Genomic DNA, 12208 nt, shown 5'->3' with positions numbered 1-12208 from the left:
TTATTTTAAACACATTTAATGATTATTACATAGAACAATATCAAACTGCATATTGACATTTATAGATTATCCATTTGAATTGATCCATGTGGGGTGCCATTTTTTATTAAAACAACACTGAAGAAGGTTTCGCAGGAGTTCAAGACAATGACCAGTCACAGATTACCAAGCTACACCGCACATTGACTTTTAGGCCCATTGATCTCCTAAAAGGAAAAGCAGCAGAGCCAAAGGTTCAAAGATACTCTTTTTCTACCCACATAAGCAGCCACAAGCCTTTTCTGCATGCTGAACAGAAAGCAACAATAAAAGATAACAAACTGAATCTTATTCCTTTCTACAAGTTCATCCTTTCTTGTCATGTCATAACCCAATGTTAAATCATTCTAACTGTTTATTAAATTTTGTTGCCTGTTTTTTTTTTTATTGCTAAGGTTTCCTTTCTTATGCTATATAGAGTGTAGGAGAAGGATTGCCAGGAACTAGGGGCAGAGTCAAAAGAGGAATTAGTCTGGAGTCTCTACGTTCCCACAAGAGGTCTAAGTCATCCATAGGTGTGAGCAGTAAATCAGTTTATCAGGGTATGCTTTTGCAGAGTTTTTAGAAGCCGCAGAGGCCACAGAAGAGCATTTCTTCAAAGCCACTTCAAGAACAAAGACTTGTGGGACTCAGAGCTGCCTGAAGCTGTTCACAGGGACCGATCAGTAGAAAGAGAACACTGCCTGAAAGTAGCAATAGTAATAGCACTTAGACATATTCTTCACAGTGCTTTACAGTGCTGGGTGCAACCCTCCTTAAGCGGTTTACAGAGTCAGCACACTGCCCCCAACAATCTGGGTCCTGATTTTACCATTCTCAGAAGGATGGAAGGCTGAGTCAACCTTGAGCTGGTGGGGATTGAACTCCTGGAAGTGGGCAGTTAGTCTGCAATACTGCATTATAACTACTGCATCACTACAGCTCCTAAGAAAGTATTTTGGCAGGTTTGGGGGATCACACACATGATTAGACTGCGTTTAGAAAAAATAGTAAACAATTGTTTCTTTTTTGTTTGGGAGTTGGGGGGTGACACACTGGCAGAGTCAAGTTAAGCGTTTTCTGAATTTTTGGCACTTAACTCAAAAAGTTCACCATCCCTGATATCATTTTTAGTATCAGGTAAAGGCTAATGAATGGGCTAGATAACAATCTTCTTTTTTGTCTTCTTGTTTCCTAGTTCTGAAGCTGCTTTTACCACATCTGTGTTTCCCCATTTAGATGACCATTTGGAAGGAGAAAACTGGTTCTGGCAATCAGGTGCCCTGACCCCATGCTGCCACCTATCAAACCAAAAATTGCAAAGATTCCATATACAGCTAAAAAAAAAAAAAAAAAGGCCCTGTTTCCAGTTTTCTGAGATCCAGACATGGGACAGGCAGTAAAACTTTACATGGGTAGCAGAATTAATGCATCTAAGGTTATAACTGCTTTCCTTCTTCAAACAATGGGAATATATGAAATGGATCTTTTAAAAAAAAGATGAACATAATATCAGAGTTTGAGCTTTGCACTTTTCCCACTGTTACTCCCAAACTGAACTATCTCACAGAAGTTGTGCTTAGCTTTCCTGGCTGTAAAGCCAGGTCTTTTGATGCCAATAAAGTCTTGTTCAACTACAGGTTCATTATTTTTGTGTTTTTTTTGACTGCTGCTGGTCATTCAAGTTGAATAACCCAGAGCTGAAAAGATGAATATATAGGGTGTTTGCCCAGTTTGTCAGCATTGTTCAATCATGTCCAATTGTTCGCAACCTTATGGACCATAACATGCCAGGCTCACCTGTCCTCCACTGTCTCCCAGAGTTTGCCCAAATTCATGTTCATTTCAGTGTTACTTAATTCCAAGTCTACGCAATATCTTGGTGTGCCACTTGCACCTGATCCAGCTACAGTCATACTGCTTTGTAAACAGCTCGTCAACCAAGTTGGACGGTGCTTTCGCAAGCTCTTCTTCTTTAGCAGTGTCATCCAATCTAAATATAATCATTTTAAAGAGAATAGCCAAGTAACATTTTTATTTTTACCAGGCACATTGTTTAAGCTCAGCAGAGATGACATAACAGAGATGCCTTTGTGTGGGACTGGAAAAACAAACTCTTGACAAAAGAGATGCCTGACTTCCAGAGTTATCAAGAACGACACACCTGGAAATCTAGACTAAGTCCGTTGAAGTGGCAGCTGAGCATGTATGCTCTTTTCATACTTCATTTATGTTCAACTTTTTAAGACAATAAACTTGGAAGCATTTCTTCAGGCGAGAGTAAGTAAAGCATAATATACTTCATTTCTTACAACAGTGATAGGAAGATAATTAATAAATACTTATCCTTAGATCAGAATATGATATTTCTTAGATTAGGATATATTGGTTTTTTAAAGGAACTGAGGCCAGCCACAAGAAAGATCATTAAAATAATTTCTTTTTGAGGTCAGATGTTGCACTGGTTAATCACAATGACATCTCTTGTTTAGGAGTATGCCCATTCAGCAGGGTTGTCATAGCAACAGTGTGCCTTGCATGGTTCTCCAATGAAGACATTCGAATGGCTGAAGAATTGGTTATGTAGCTGGTAGGCCTTGGTTGAGGATGCCTCCTGCAGCAGCAAAGTTGGCTATTGAAGTGTCTCCGAAAACTCTCACTGAGGAAGTACAGGGCAAATGGGTTGGCACATGAATTGCTGAAGCTCAGCACTCGAGCCAACAAAGTAATAACCATGTGACCGAGGGATGGGTCAATCTTACGATAATTGAAAGACCGGTACATGTATAACACATGATTTGGCAGCCAGCACACAGCAAACAGCCCAACGAAAACCAGTACAATCTTGGCCAGTCGTTTTCGAGTTTCCATCTAGAGTGAACAAATAAACAGAGATTAACAATCTGAAGTCAGTGGAGCTGCCCCACAAAATAGTTGATCTGACCCTATGCTTTCTTTCAGTGTTCACAATACATTGTTCAAGGATGAGCAAGAAAGCAAAGCTCAGAAGATGCAAAGCAGAGCCTCTCCCACTATATATCAATGGAGATTGTGTGGAAAGAGTTCATAGTTTTAAATTTCTAGGAACTCATATTTCCGACAACCTTACTTGGTCGGCCCACACTATGGCCACTGCAAAGAAGGCCCAACAGTGCCTGCACTTTCTGAGGTTGCTGAAAAAGAGTGGTCTGGGTGAGAAGTTGCTGGTTACTTTTTACCGTTCTACCATCGAGAGTATTTTGACATACTGTGTAACGGTGTGGTATGCTGGATGCTCTGCAGTGGATAAGAAGATGCTCCAGAGAGTTATAAACACAGCACAAAAAATCATCGGTTGCTCTCTTTCTTCTTTGGAAGATATTGCAAAAACCAGACTCCTCTCTAGAACACTAAAAATCTCCACAGACCGTTCTCATCCTGGTCATTCATATTTCGAACTGTTACCATCAGGGAGACATTATAGGTGTCTTAAAATGAGGACTAATAGATTGAGAAAAAGTTTCTTTTCCAAGGCAGCAATTGTCTTGAATCAAACAGTGCATTTGTGATTTAGTCCTATGTATATAGTGGCATTTTTAAACTATTTAACTTACTAAATGTTATAGATAGGTTTTTAATTATTATTATTATTACTTTAATTATTTTAATTTTTAAATACTCTGTAGTGTGATTGTGATGTGGTGTTTGGGGCACTGTGCTGGAGTAGCTTTCAAATTTCTTTGTATTTGTGGAATGCAATGACAATAAAGGTATTCTATTCTATTCTAATCCCCAATCAAACTTTTTAATAACAATTATTCTGTGCATATTCTCATGTAAACCGGATTAGATTAAAATACCATCGCAGATAAGCCTGATGACATCTTTAATTTTACCAATGACATCTGAAAAAAAAAGCGACAAAAGTTCTCAAAGTTTGGTCAGCTTCCCCAGAGAAGCAAAGTGCAAGTTCTGCCAAGGCCTGTTTAACCAGGACCATTGACAACTGACTTAAAATTCAGAAGAACGAAGAATATTCTTTCCTGAGTCTGTCTGAATCAAGGACTGAATTGTCATTCGCATTCTTATAGTGAATTCTATCCTTCATTTTCACACTCATATAATATATTTTATCAGGAAGATACAGCAGGTCCGCTTTCTCAAGATGCATTGGGACTTCAGCTCCCCGAATCCCCTACTCAACATAGTGTTTAATTGGAGAATTCTGGAGCAATAATCCCATCATTTCCAGAGGATGATCAATTGAAGAAAATTAATTTAGAGTAGTGCAAACCATTTCCCCATCTAATACTCTGGCCTTCACAAAGCATGTGTCAATTATAAGTGCCAAAATAGATTGTTCTGAAGCAATCTTTCTCAAAATAAGGGCAGTTGCTCAAGGCTCAAGCTTTTAACAGCTGGGCACAGGATTGTAATCTATTTCCACTAATGCTTGAAGGGCTATTTAAACTGCTCTCTCATTCTGGCTAGGAACCAGGAGATCTGCTTTGGCATGAAAGCTGGCTGGGTAACTTTGGGTCAGTCATTCTCACTCCAACCCATCTCACAGGGTTGTTGTTGTGGAGCAAATAAGAGGATGACAGAGTATTAGATACATTTGCTGCCTTCAGTTATTTCTAAAAATAATAAAAGTGGAATTAAAGGATATTTTAAAAAGGAATATACACAATACTCCGGAATTAATACAGCAGTGAAAATTTAGCAACAAACCAGAAAAGAAATACGGAACATCGATTGTTTTTTTTAAAAATCAATAACTATGTATGAGCAGGAGATGGTGAATTTTAAATGTTAATAAAATTGCAGTAACTGGGCATTTATTTTGATCATTGCCTGTAACTTTTGGGACACTTTATATATATGCTCAGGCTAAGTATTGAATTTTTGTTTAAGCATATAAAACTCTGATACAGATGTAAGTTATAAAGTTTAGAGATTCAATTAAAATCATGTTTTTGCAGAGGATTTTACATTGATGCAACCTGATTTAAGTAATGGGTGAGCAGCAGTACTTAAGAGATCCTGCAACAACTGCAATTTCTTAAGGCTACGCAAAACTAGAAGAAAAGCCTGCAGGGATCTGGTAGAACATCTGCTGTGTGGACATGCTAATGAAATTGCAAAATATGATCAGAATTCTGTCTGATGGAGTTTTGTTTATTAACCACGAAATAAGTACAGTGTCAGGAACACTATTTCTCGTCACAAGGAAGAGACAGGGCTGAGCATTAGTTTTTTTAATTAATTGTCCTTGCCTGTTGATCTGTGAAAGATTTGATCTTATACTTCATACCTTCCTTTTCTTTCTGAAGTAGAAATGTACAGTGGGCTGATTTCACTTGGAACCATTCTGCCTATGGTAGAGTTAGTTTTTTCTACTAGGCCTAAAACTTGTTTTTCAAAAATCCATTGGTGTCAGGAGTGCTGTTGTTGTTAAAAAAAAAAAAAAAAAAAGCATGTCCCATTTCAGGAAAAATAGGAATTTTCCAATCCACCACTTGCCCTTCATCATCATCTCCTTTTAATGACTCTGTACTCTCTTGCGGGATGGAGCCTGAGCAACTGAACGGAGCTGAGTGTTTACTGGCCGAATGCCATTCCTGTCACCAATGCAGAGTTATATTCAGCAGATATAGTCTCAATGTGCCCACAGAGAAAGAAATATCTGCCTTTACCTAAGATCGAACTCACAGCCTCCTGATTAGGAGGCAAGAGTTCTACCTCTAGGCCACCACACCACTCTTGCCCTCCTATATGATGAAGGATTCTTTATTGCCCACAGAATGAGTTTGATCCACATGAATTAAATAACAATGGAGAAACAGAAGTATGTGATGCATAGATAATCTGCAACTTATAACTGTTTGTTTAGTGATCATTCAAAATTACAATGGCAGTGAAAAAGCCTGCCATGCCCTTGGTAGAATCGGCCTCTGAGGGAGAGGAGGAACAGCCAACAGGGAGTGGAGGTGTGGCTCCGGAATTTGTGGAGGAGGCTGGAGAAGGGCTGAGGCCGGCTGGGCAGTCAGAGGAAGAACCAGGCCCATCCCCTCTGCATCCTAGGACACACAGGGAGGAAAGGAAAAGGCAACAACTTGGCTTGCGAGAGAGGAAGCGGCCATGATCCCCCTCATTGGTTACAGCTGGAGAGACGAGCATATAAGAGAGATGGTTAGAACACAGGTTGCCAGAAGCAAGCATGTTCTATTTTGGTCTGAAGTTATCTTGATTGGCATCCTTCCAACAGACTGTGCTTTTTTTATCTCCTTGAATTTGGTAAATACTTCTCCTGTTCCATTGTGGACATTTCGTCATTATAGTTTGTTTGGTTTTTTATTTCACCTCTATCTGCTCATTAAATTTGGACTGTATTGCTTTCTTTTGAAGACTATTTTTGAGTACGTTTTATTTCCAACTGAGTATTATCGAACAGTGGGGTCAAGTTGGAGGCAATAAAGGACATTTATTTATGTTTTGGATTTTGTTATGTTTGTGCTACACTCTGAGTTATCACATAACAAGTCCTCACACATACAACCATTGTATTATTCCCACTTCAAAATTGGAGTGCTTGGCAATTGACATGTGTTTGTGATGGTTGCAGTGTGCCAGGGATATGTCATATGTCATCACCATACAATCTTCCCAGCCACTTCCTTCAAGCAAAGTTTAGGAAAGAAACTGGATTCACTTAATGACCATGTGGTTCACTTAACAAATGCAGTGATTTGCTAAACAATTGTGGCTAAAAAGGTTTAAAATCAGACATGACTCCCTTAACACTTAACTACCACAACTGGAAGCAGAATTTCTGTTGCTAAATGGAGAACTACCTACTACTATGTATACTAAACATACAGTTTAATTTAACTTGTAGACTTTCTTAAAATAAATCTCCTTACATGGATCTGGAAAACTTACCGGTTTTTTAGATTGTTCACTATATTCTCCTGGCAGATTGTGTGCACTCTTAATTAATGTCTTTGCAATATGGTAGTAATAAATACTAATGATGGTGAGTGGGATCAGAAGATATACCAAAAGTATCATCACCGAATGAATCTTTGGGTGCAGATCATCCTTCAAGGGATAGCGCATACATTCTGTGAAGCTGACATTATCTGCATCATTGATGTGTGCCACTTCAGAGAAAACAGCTTCAGGGACTGCTAGCAAGATGGAAATTATCCAGATGCCAATTGCTTTAATACAAGTCCAGAGGACTGCATTGGGTGCTTGAATATCCATTGGATTTACAATGGCCTTGTACCTAAAATGTAAAAAGGAAAATGAATATCATTGTTCAGACAGTAGTAGATTGGGTGGGGGGGGTGTTGAAATAAAATAAGCATCCCCCAGTTCTGAGGGAAATGTTAATACAGAAAATATGCTACTGGGAGTTTTCTGACTTTTGTTCAAGTGGCTACACAGAAATAATTTATTTAGAGAGGGAGGGAGGAAAAGCGAAAGGAAGGAAAGCATAAAATGTTTATTTGTATTAGAGTAGAGAAATATATAATGCAATTTTCTCTGGCCTGGGGGAGTTATATAATGTATTCTGCTATTTTTTAATGCTCAAAAATGTGTTGACATTACTGTATACAACTTGAAAAGCTGATATGCCATAGTTTTCGATTCATATTTCTCACTTCCAGTCCATCTCTGCTTTGTTATCAGATCAATTTTCGGCACTCTTTATCATTCTGGACAATGGTAAAGAAAGATCCAAAGGCTCATCCTTTTAATTGCGCTACTATCACCAGAGCAATGAAAATGTCAGCGTACAAATAAGGAACTATACCTCAAGAAAGGAATGGATGCAATCACTTTCAAAACATGACTAGGAGTTGCCCAGAGGCAAATGACTGACTACAACATAACATTGGAGTGAACAAGCCTTAGTTTGATCTAAGCTAACAAGGCATTCTTTGTTTCTTAGGTTTGGAGGGGTGGAGCGGGAAAGCTTATAGTAGTTAATGCTCTGCTACTAACTCCAGGATAACAGTTCCAGTTTCAGCTATCTGGAGCTGAAATGAAACAAAATTGGAAAGAAGGATAGAGCAAATTTCCCTTAGGTTTGATCTTAAGTACAACTCGAGTCTTGCAAATAACTATCAGACTTTTATTATCTCAAACAAACAGAAATCAACAAGCTCATTTAAGCTCTGATTAGTTTGACAATGAAAACGTTAATGTAACAAAACAAAAATTTCAACCAGTAACAGCATATATTCAAAGCATCTGTTTTCTCCTGTGCTTTCAGGGGAGCGGGGAGGGAAGACATTGTGAGACAGAAGGTATTATCCAATGGTCAAATTGACAGCATATATATCTACAGATAACCCTCAATTATGTCAATTCATTTAGTGACCAAGTTACCACAGCACTGAAAAAAATAACTTACAACTGGTCCTTGCATTTACAACTGTCATAGCTTCCTTGTGCTCGCATGATCACGACCTCGATAAACTCACACTTATGGCAGTTGCAATGTACTGCAGTCACAGGATCACCATTTGTGTCCTTCTTAGCCAACTTCTGACAAGCAAAATCAATGGGAAAACTGGGACAAGGTGGTCAGTCACAGAAACATGATGTCTCGCTTAACAACCACATGACTTAATGATGAACTTTCTGGTCCTTATGGTTGAAGTAAGTCAAAGACTACTTCTACATTAGAAGTTTAATTAATTACATAAAATAAATTCAAGTAAGAATTTATTTTATTCTTACTGTCCCTTATGTACAAAGCAAGGCAGATTAGTCATCTGGAATGTAACTTTTAGGATTCAAATGGAAACTAACAATTACTGGAGTTTGATGCAAAGTTCAAATATCTAAAGGACGGCCTGTGATTGAAGATACAAAGAGAAGGGAAGGAGATGATGTAATTAACTTTTTTGATTTTTTCACTGTGTTTTTTTTTTAATTGAGGTGTAGCAATCTTGTTCTATAGTATCCTGCTTTTTTATACTTATTTTAATATCTTAACAGTACAGGTAGTCCTTGACTTTTTACTACAATTGAGCCCCAAATTCCAATTGCTAAGCAAAACAGTTGTTAAGTGAGTTGCGCACCATTTTGCATCCTTTTTTTTGCCACAATTGTTAAGCAAATCACTGAAGCTGTTAAGTGAATCATGCAGTTGCTAAGCACATCTGGCTTCCTCCATTAACTTTGCTTGTTGGAAGCCAACTGGGAAAGTTACCAATGGTGATCACATGACCCCGGGACACTGTGCAACTGTCATGAACACATACCAGTTGGCAAGCACTCAAATTTTGATCATGTGACCATGGGGAATGCTTCAACAATCATAAGTGTGAAAACCGGTCATAAGTCACCTTTTCAAGGTTGTTGTAACTTTGTACGGTGACTAAATAATTAGTTGTGAACTGAGGACTACCTTACATTTATACACCAAAATCCACCACCCACCCCCGGTTTGATTCTTACCTATCTGAAATAGTAATAAACACAATAATACTTATAAGCATATGCAAAGTACTACTTCCTCCCTCGCCTTATTTTTTGACACTGTCTCACCCTGAAGGCAGAAAGAGCTTTGACACTGTAAAATAGGACTTTTCCATAGATGTAAACCATTGGAATTTTTTTTAATTAATTTTATTAGACAAACACAAAAATAGAAAAGAACATTAAAAACAATGAATGTGGTGCAATCTTCCTAAACCACATAGTTGTCTTACATTGCTAAAACATACATAAAAATAGTACACATTTACATTCTATATACATAGTATATAATATATACATATAATCATTTCTTACTATCTTGATCCTTTCTCTTTTCTAACCAACAATAAAACTTATCCCATACTTTGTAACAATCTGGTTCATCTTTATTTTTTAATTCTTTTGTCAATTTGTCCATTTCTGCGCATATGCAAGTTTTCCTAATTATTTCTATTTCACTTGGAGTTTCTTTACATTTCCACTGTTGACCATTGGAATTTTTATAATTGGGAATGAACTCTTTTGTATTCAATGAGAGATTTTAGTACTGAGAAAGCAAATAAGGAACTTCAATGAGTGTTAAGTCTTTTAAATTAAATCAGATTCAAAAACTAAAAGTATATTGTTATAAGTGGGTGATAACCTTCATTCTCTTTGCATTTGATATACATCCATTTCTTGCAATCATGCGAGGTCTCCTATAGTGTACATTTTTAAAAAATCATCGCAGGAAGGACTAATCCCAGCTGATCTTTAAATTGGTCCCTAATGATATCCATTCTAGCTCCACATTACAGAGGCATGACCCTCACATGCGTGTATAACTATACTTATATATATTCTTTTAGTTCCATCCGGTCAAATGTAATGAAAACTATCCATCTTCCAGCTTTCAAGGAACAAGTGCCTCTGAGCTTTTTGCAAACAGCTATGATTAATGGCATTCAGGAATTTGAAGCAAAAAAATGTGTTTCTTTTATTAACTACCTTGTTAACCAATAACTCGGGTGATTAGATGAGAAAAATCCCCTGAGTAAAACTAAGTCCCTAGTAAATCAAAGCAGTTGGCTGCAAAGCACTGAAAAAGAAACCAAAATACAGGTTTTGAAATCTCTTGATGGTGTACAGGAGAGATACCCAGCTGATGAGCATCCAAGGCTATTAGCATATGTGCAGTTGTATGTGGATTGATCTATTGAATCAAGACAAGGGTGAATGGCATTCTGGAACGATACATTTTATTTTAATGGTCCAAAGAGCCTGGATCACCAACAGACACAGACTTCAGAGAATAATTAGGACTGCAGAAAAAACAATCACTTCCAACCTGCCTTCCACCGAGAACCTGTATATTGCATGAGTCAAAAAGAGGGCTGTGAAAATATTTACAGACCCCTCACATCCTGGACAGAAACTGTTTCAACTCCTTCCCTCAAAATGACACTATAGAGCACTGCACACCAGAACAACTAGAGACAGTTCCTTGAAAGCTGGAAGATGGATAGTTTTTTTCCGGAACATTATCACTCTGCTAAACAAATAATTCCCTCAACACTGTCCAACTATTTACTAAGTCTGCATTACTATTACTATTAATCTTCCCATCTTTCCTTTCACCCATCTCCTCCCACTTGTGATTGTATGATTGTAACTTTGTTGCTTGTATCCTTATGATTTATATTGACTGTTTCCTAGTGTGATTTGATTGCTTATTGTACCCTATGACTGTTACTAAGTGTTGTACCTTATGATTCTTGATGAACGTGTCTTTTCTTTTATGTACACTGAGAGCACATGCACCAAGACAAATTCCTTGTGTGTCCAATCACACTTGGCCAATAAAGAATTCTATTCTGTTCTATCTGTACTGAAAATCACATGCTAACCATGTATGGCATATTATGTATTTGACCATTGCTAAATCTGTGATTTGTTTGCTTCTTTGTTTGTTTATTTATGTCAGAAGCATCACAATTAAAATAAGGCATATTATACAACATAAAATATAAAATACAGCATTAAAATATCTACAAGTCAAATAAATCTTGCCCAGAAACTAGCAACATTATGATCTGTCATGCTACCATAAGGTCCTCAGGTGTACATTGATCAGGACACAAAGGGCAGGTATACTAAAGTGAGCTTACTTCTAACATCTTCAATATATAGGCTAAACCAGATCCTTAATGAGGATCCTTAAGTTCTTTGGCCCTCTCATGTGCTTCATTCTGAACATCTTCCAACAAATGGACTACAGTACATACTATCACCCAAGGGAGGCATAACATGTCTTGGCACTAATAGGAGCTTTCCTCCCATTATAATTAGGTCTGTCTGAGTCTTCAAAGCTAAATGCTGGCTGGTATCCAGGGACATAATCCTATCATCATATATCCAAAGAACCTATTACTGTTCCTGTTATTAACTACTGTGTTAACAAATAAGCATCAGATTAAGAAAAGGAAACCCATTCTGATGTCTTCCTGATAGACTGAACCATATTTTCCAATGTCTTACTATCTGGAGATAATGGGGGTTATAGTTTAGCAATCCTGGAGGACGTGTATTTAGAAAAACTGAAGAAAAAAGTGTTGAAATTTGAAAAGTATTGAAATTCTGATTTAAACATTACACTTAGTGGTTTGCCACTGTTTCTCAGCTTAATCTAACTCTTCTTGTTCATGAGAACTGAAGAGGTTATACCTGCCCCAGT

The 12208-nt window shown here is 37.6% G+C and overlaps 1 protein-coding gene across 1 annotated transcript; it reads right to left on the bottom strand.

Annotated features, from left to right (window-relative positions):
• Window positions 1-435: 435 nt before the first annotated feature.
• On the bottom strand, window positions 436-7266 carry NMBR (neuromedin B receptor). The gene is made up of 2 exons (XM_026666268.2): window positions 6940-7266; window positions 436-2889 (listed from the first exon to the last, which is right to left on the bottom strand). Exons 1-2 carry the CDS (start codon window positions 7264-7266, stop codon window positions 2488-2490), a joined length of 729 nt encoding a protein of 242 aa, XP_026522053.2. The 3' UTR covers window positions 436-2487.
• Between the last annotated feature and the right edge of the window lie 4942 nt (window positions 7267-12208).

This window comes from Notechis scutatus, chromosome 1 (assembly GCF_049901735.1).
Source record: "Notechis scutatus isolate UNSWTSFEM ecotype Mainland chromosome 1, rNotScu1.2, whole genome shotgun sequence".
Taxonomy (NCBI): Eukaryota; Metazoa; Chordata; class Lepidosauria; order Squamata; family Elapidae; genus Notechis; species Notechis scutatus.
The sequence above is the reverse complement of the archived record's forward strand: the minus strand, read 5'-3'. Positions and strand labels throughout refer to the sequence as shown.

Coding starts and splice junctions, on each gene's coding strand:
- NMBR (XM_026666268.2), bottom strand. CDS start 7,266: ATGGATATTCAAGCACCCAATGCAGTCCTCTGGACTTGTATTAAAGCA. Junction 2,890..6,939: donor GTGAACAATCTAAAAAACCG/GTAAGTTTTCCA, acceptor TGTTCACTCTAG/ATGGAAACTCGAAAACGACT.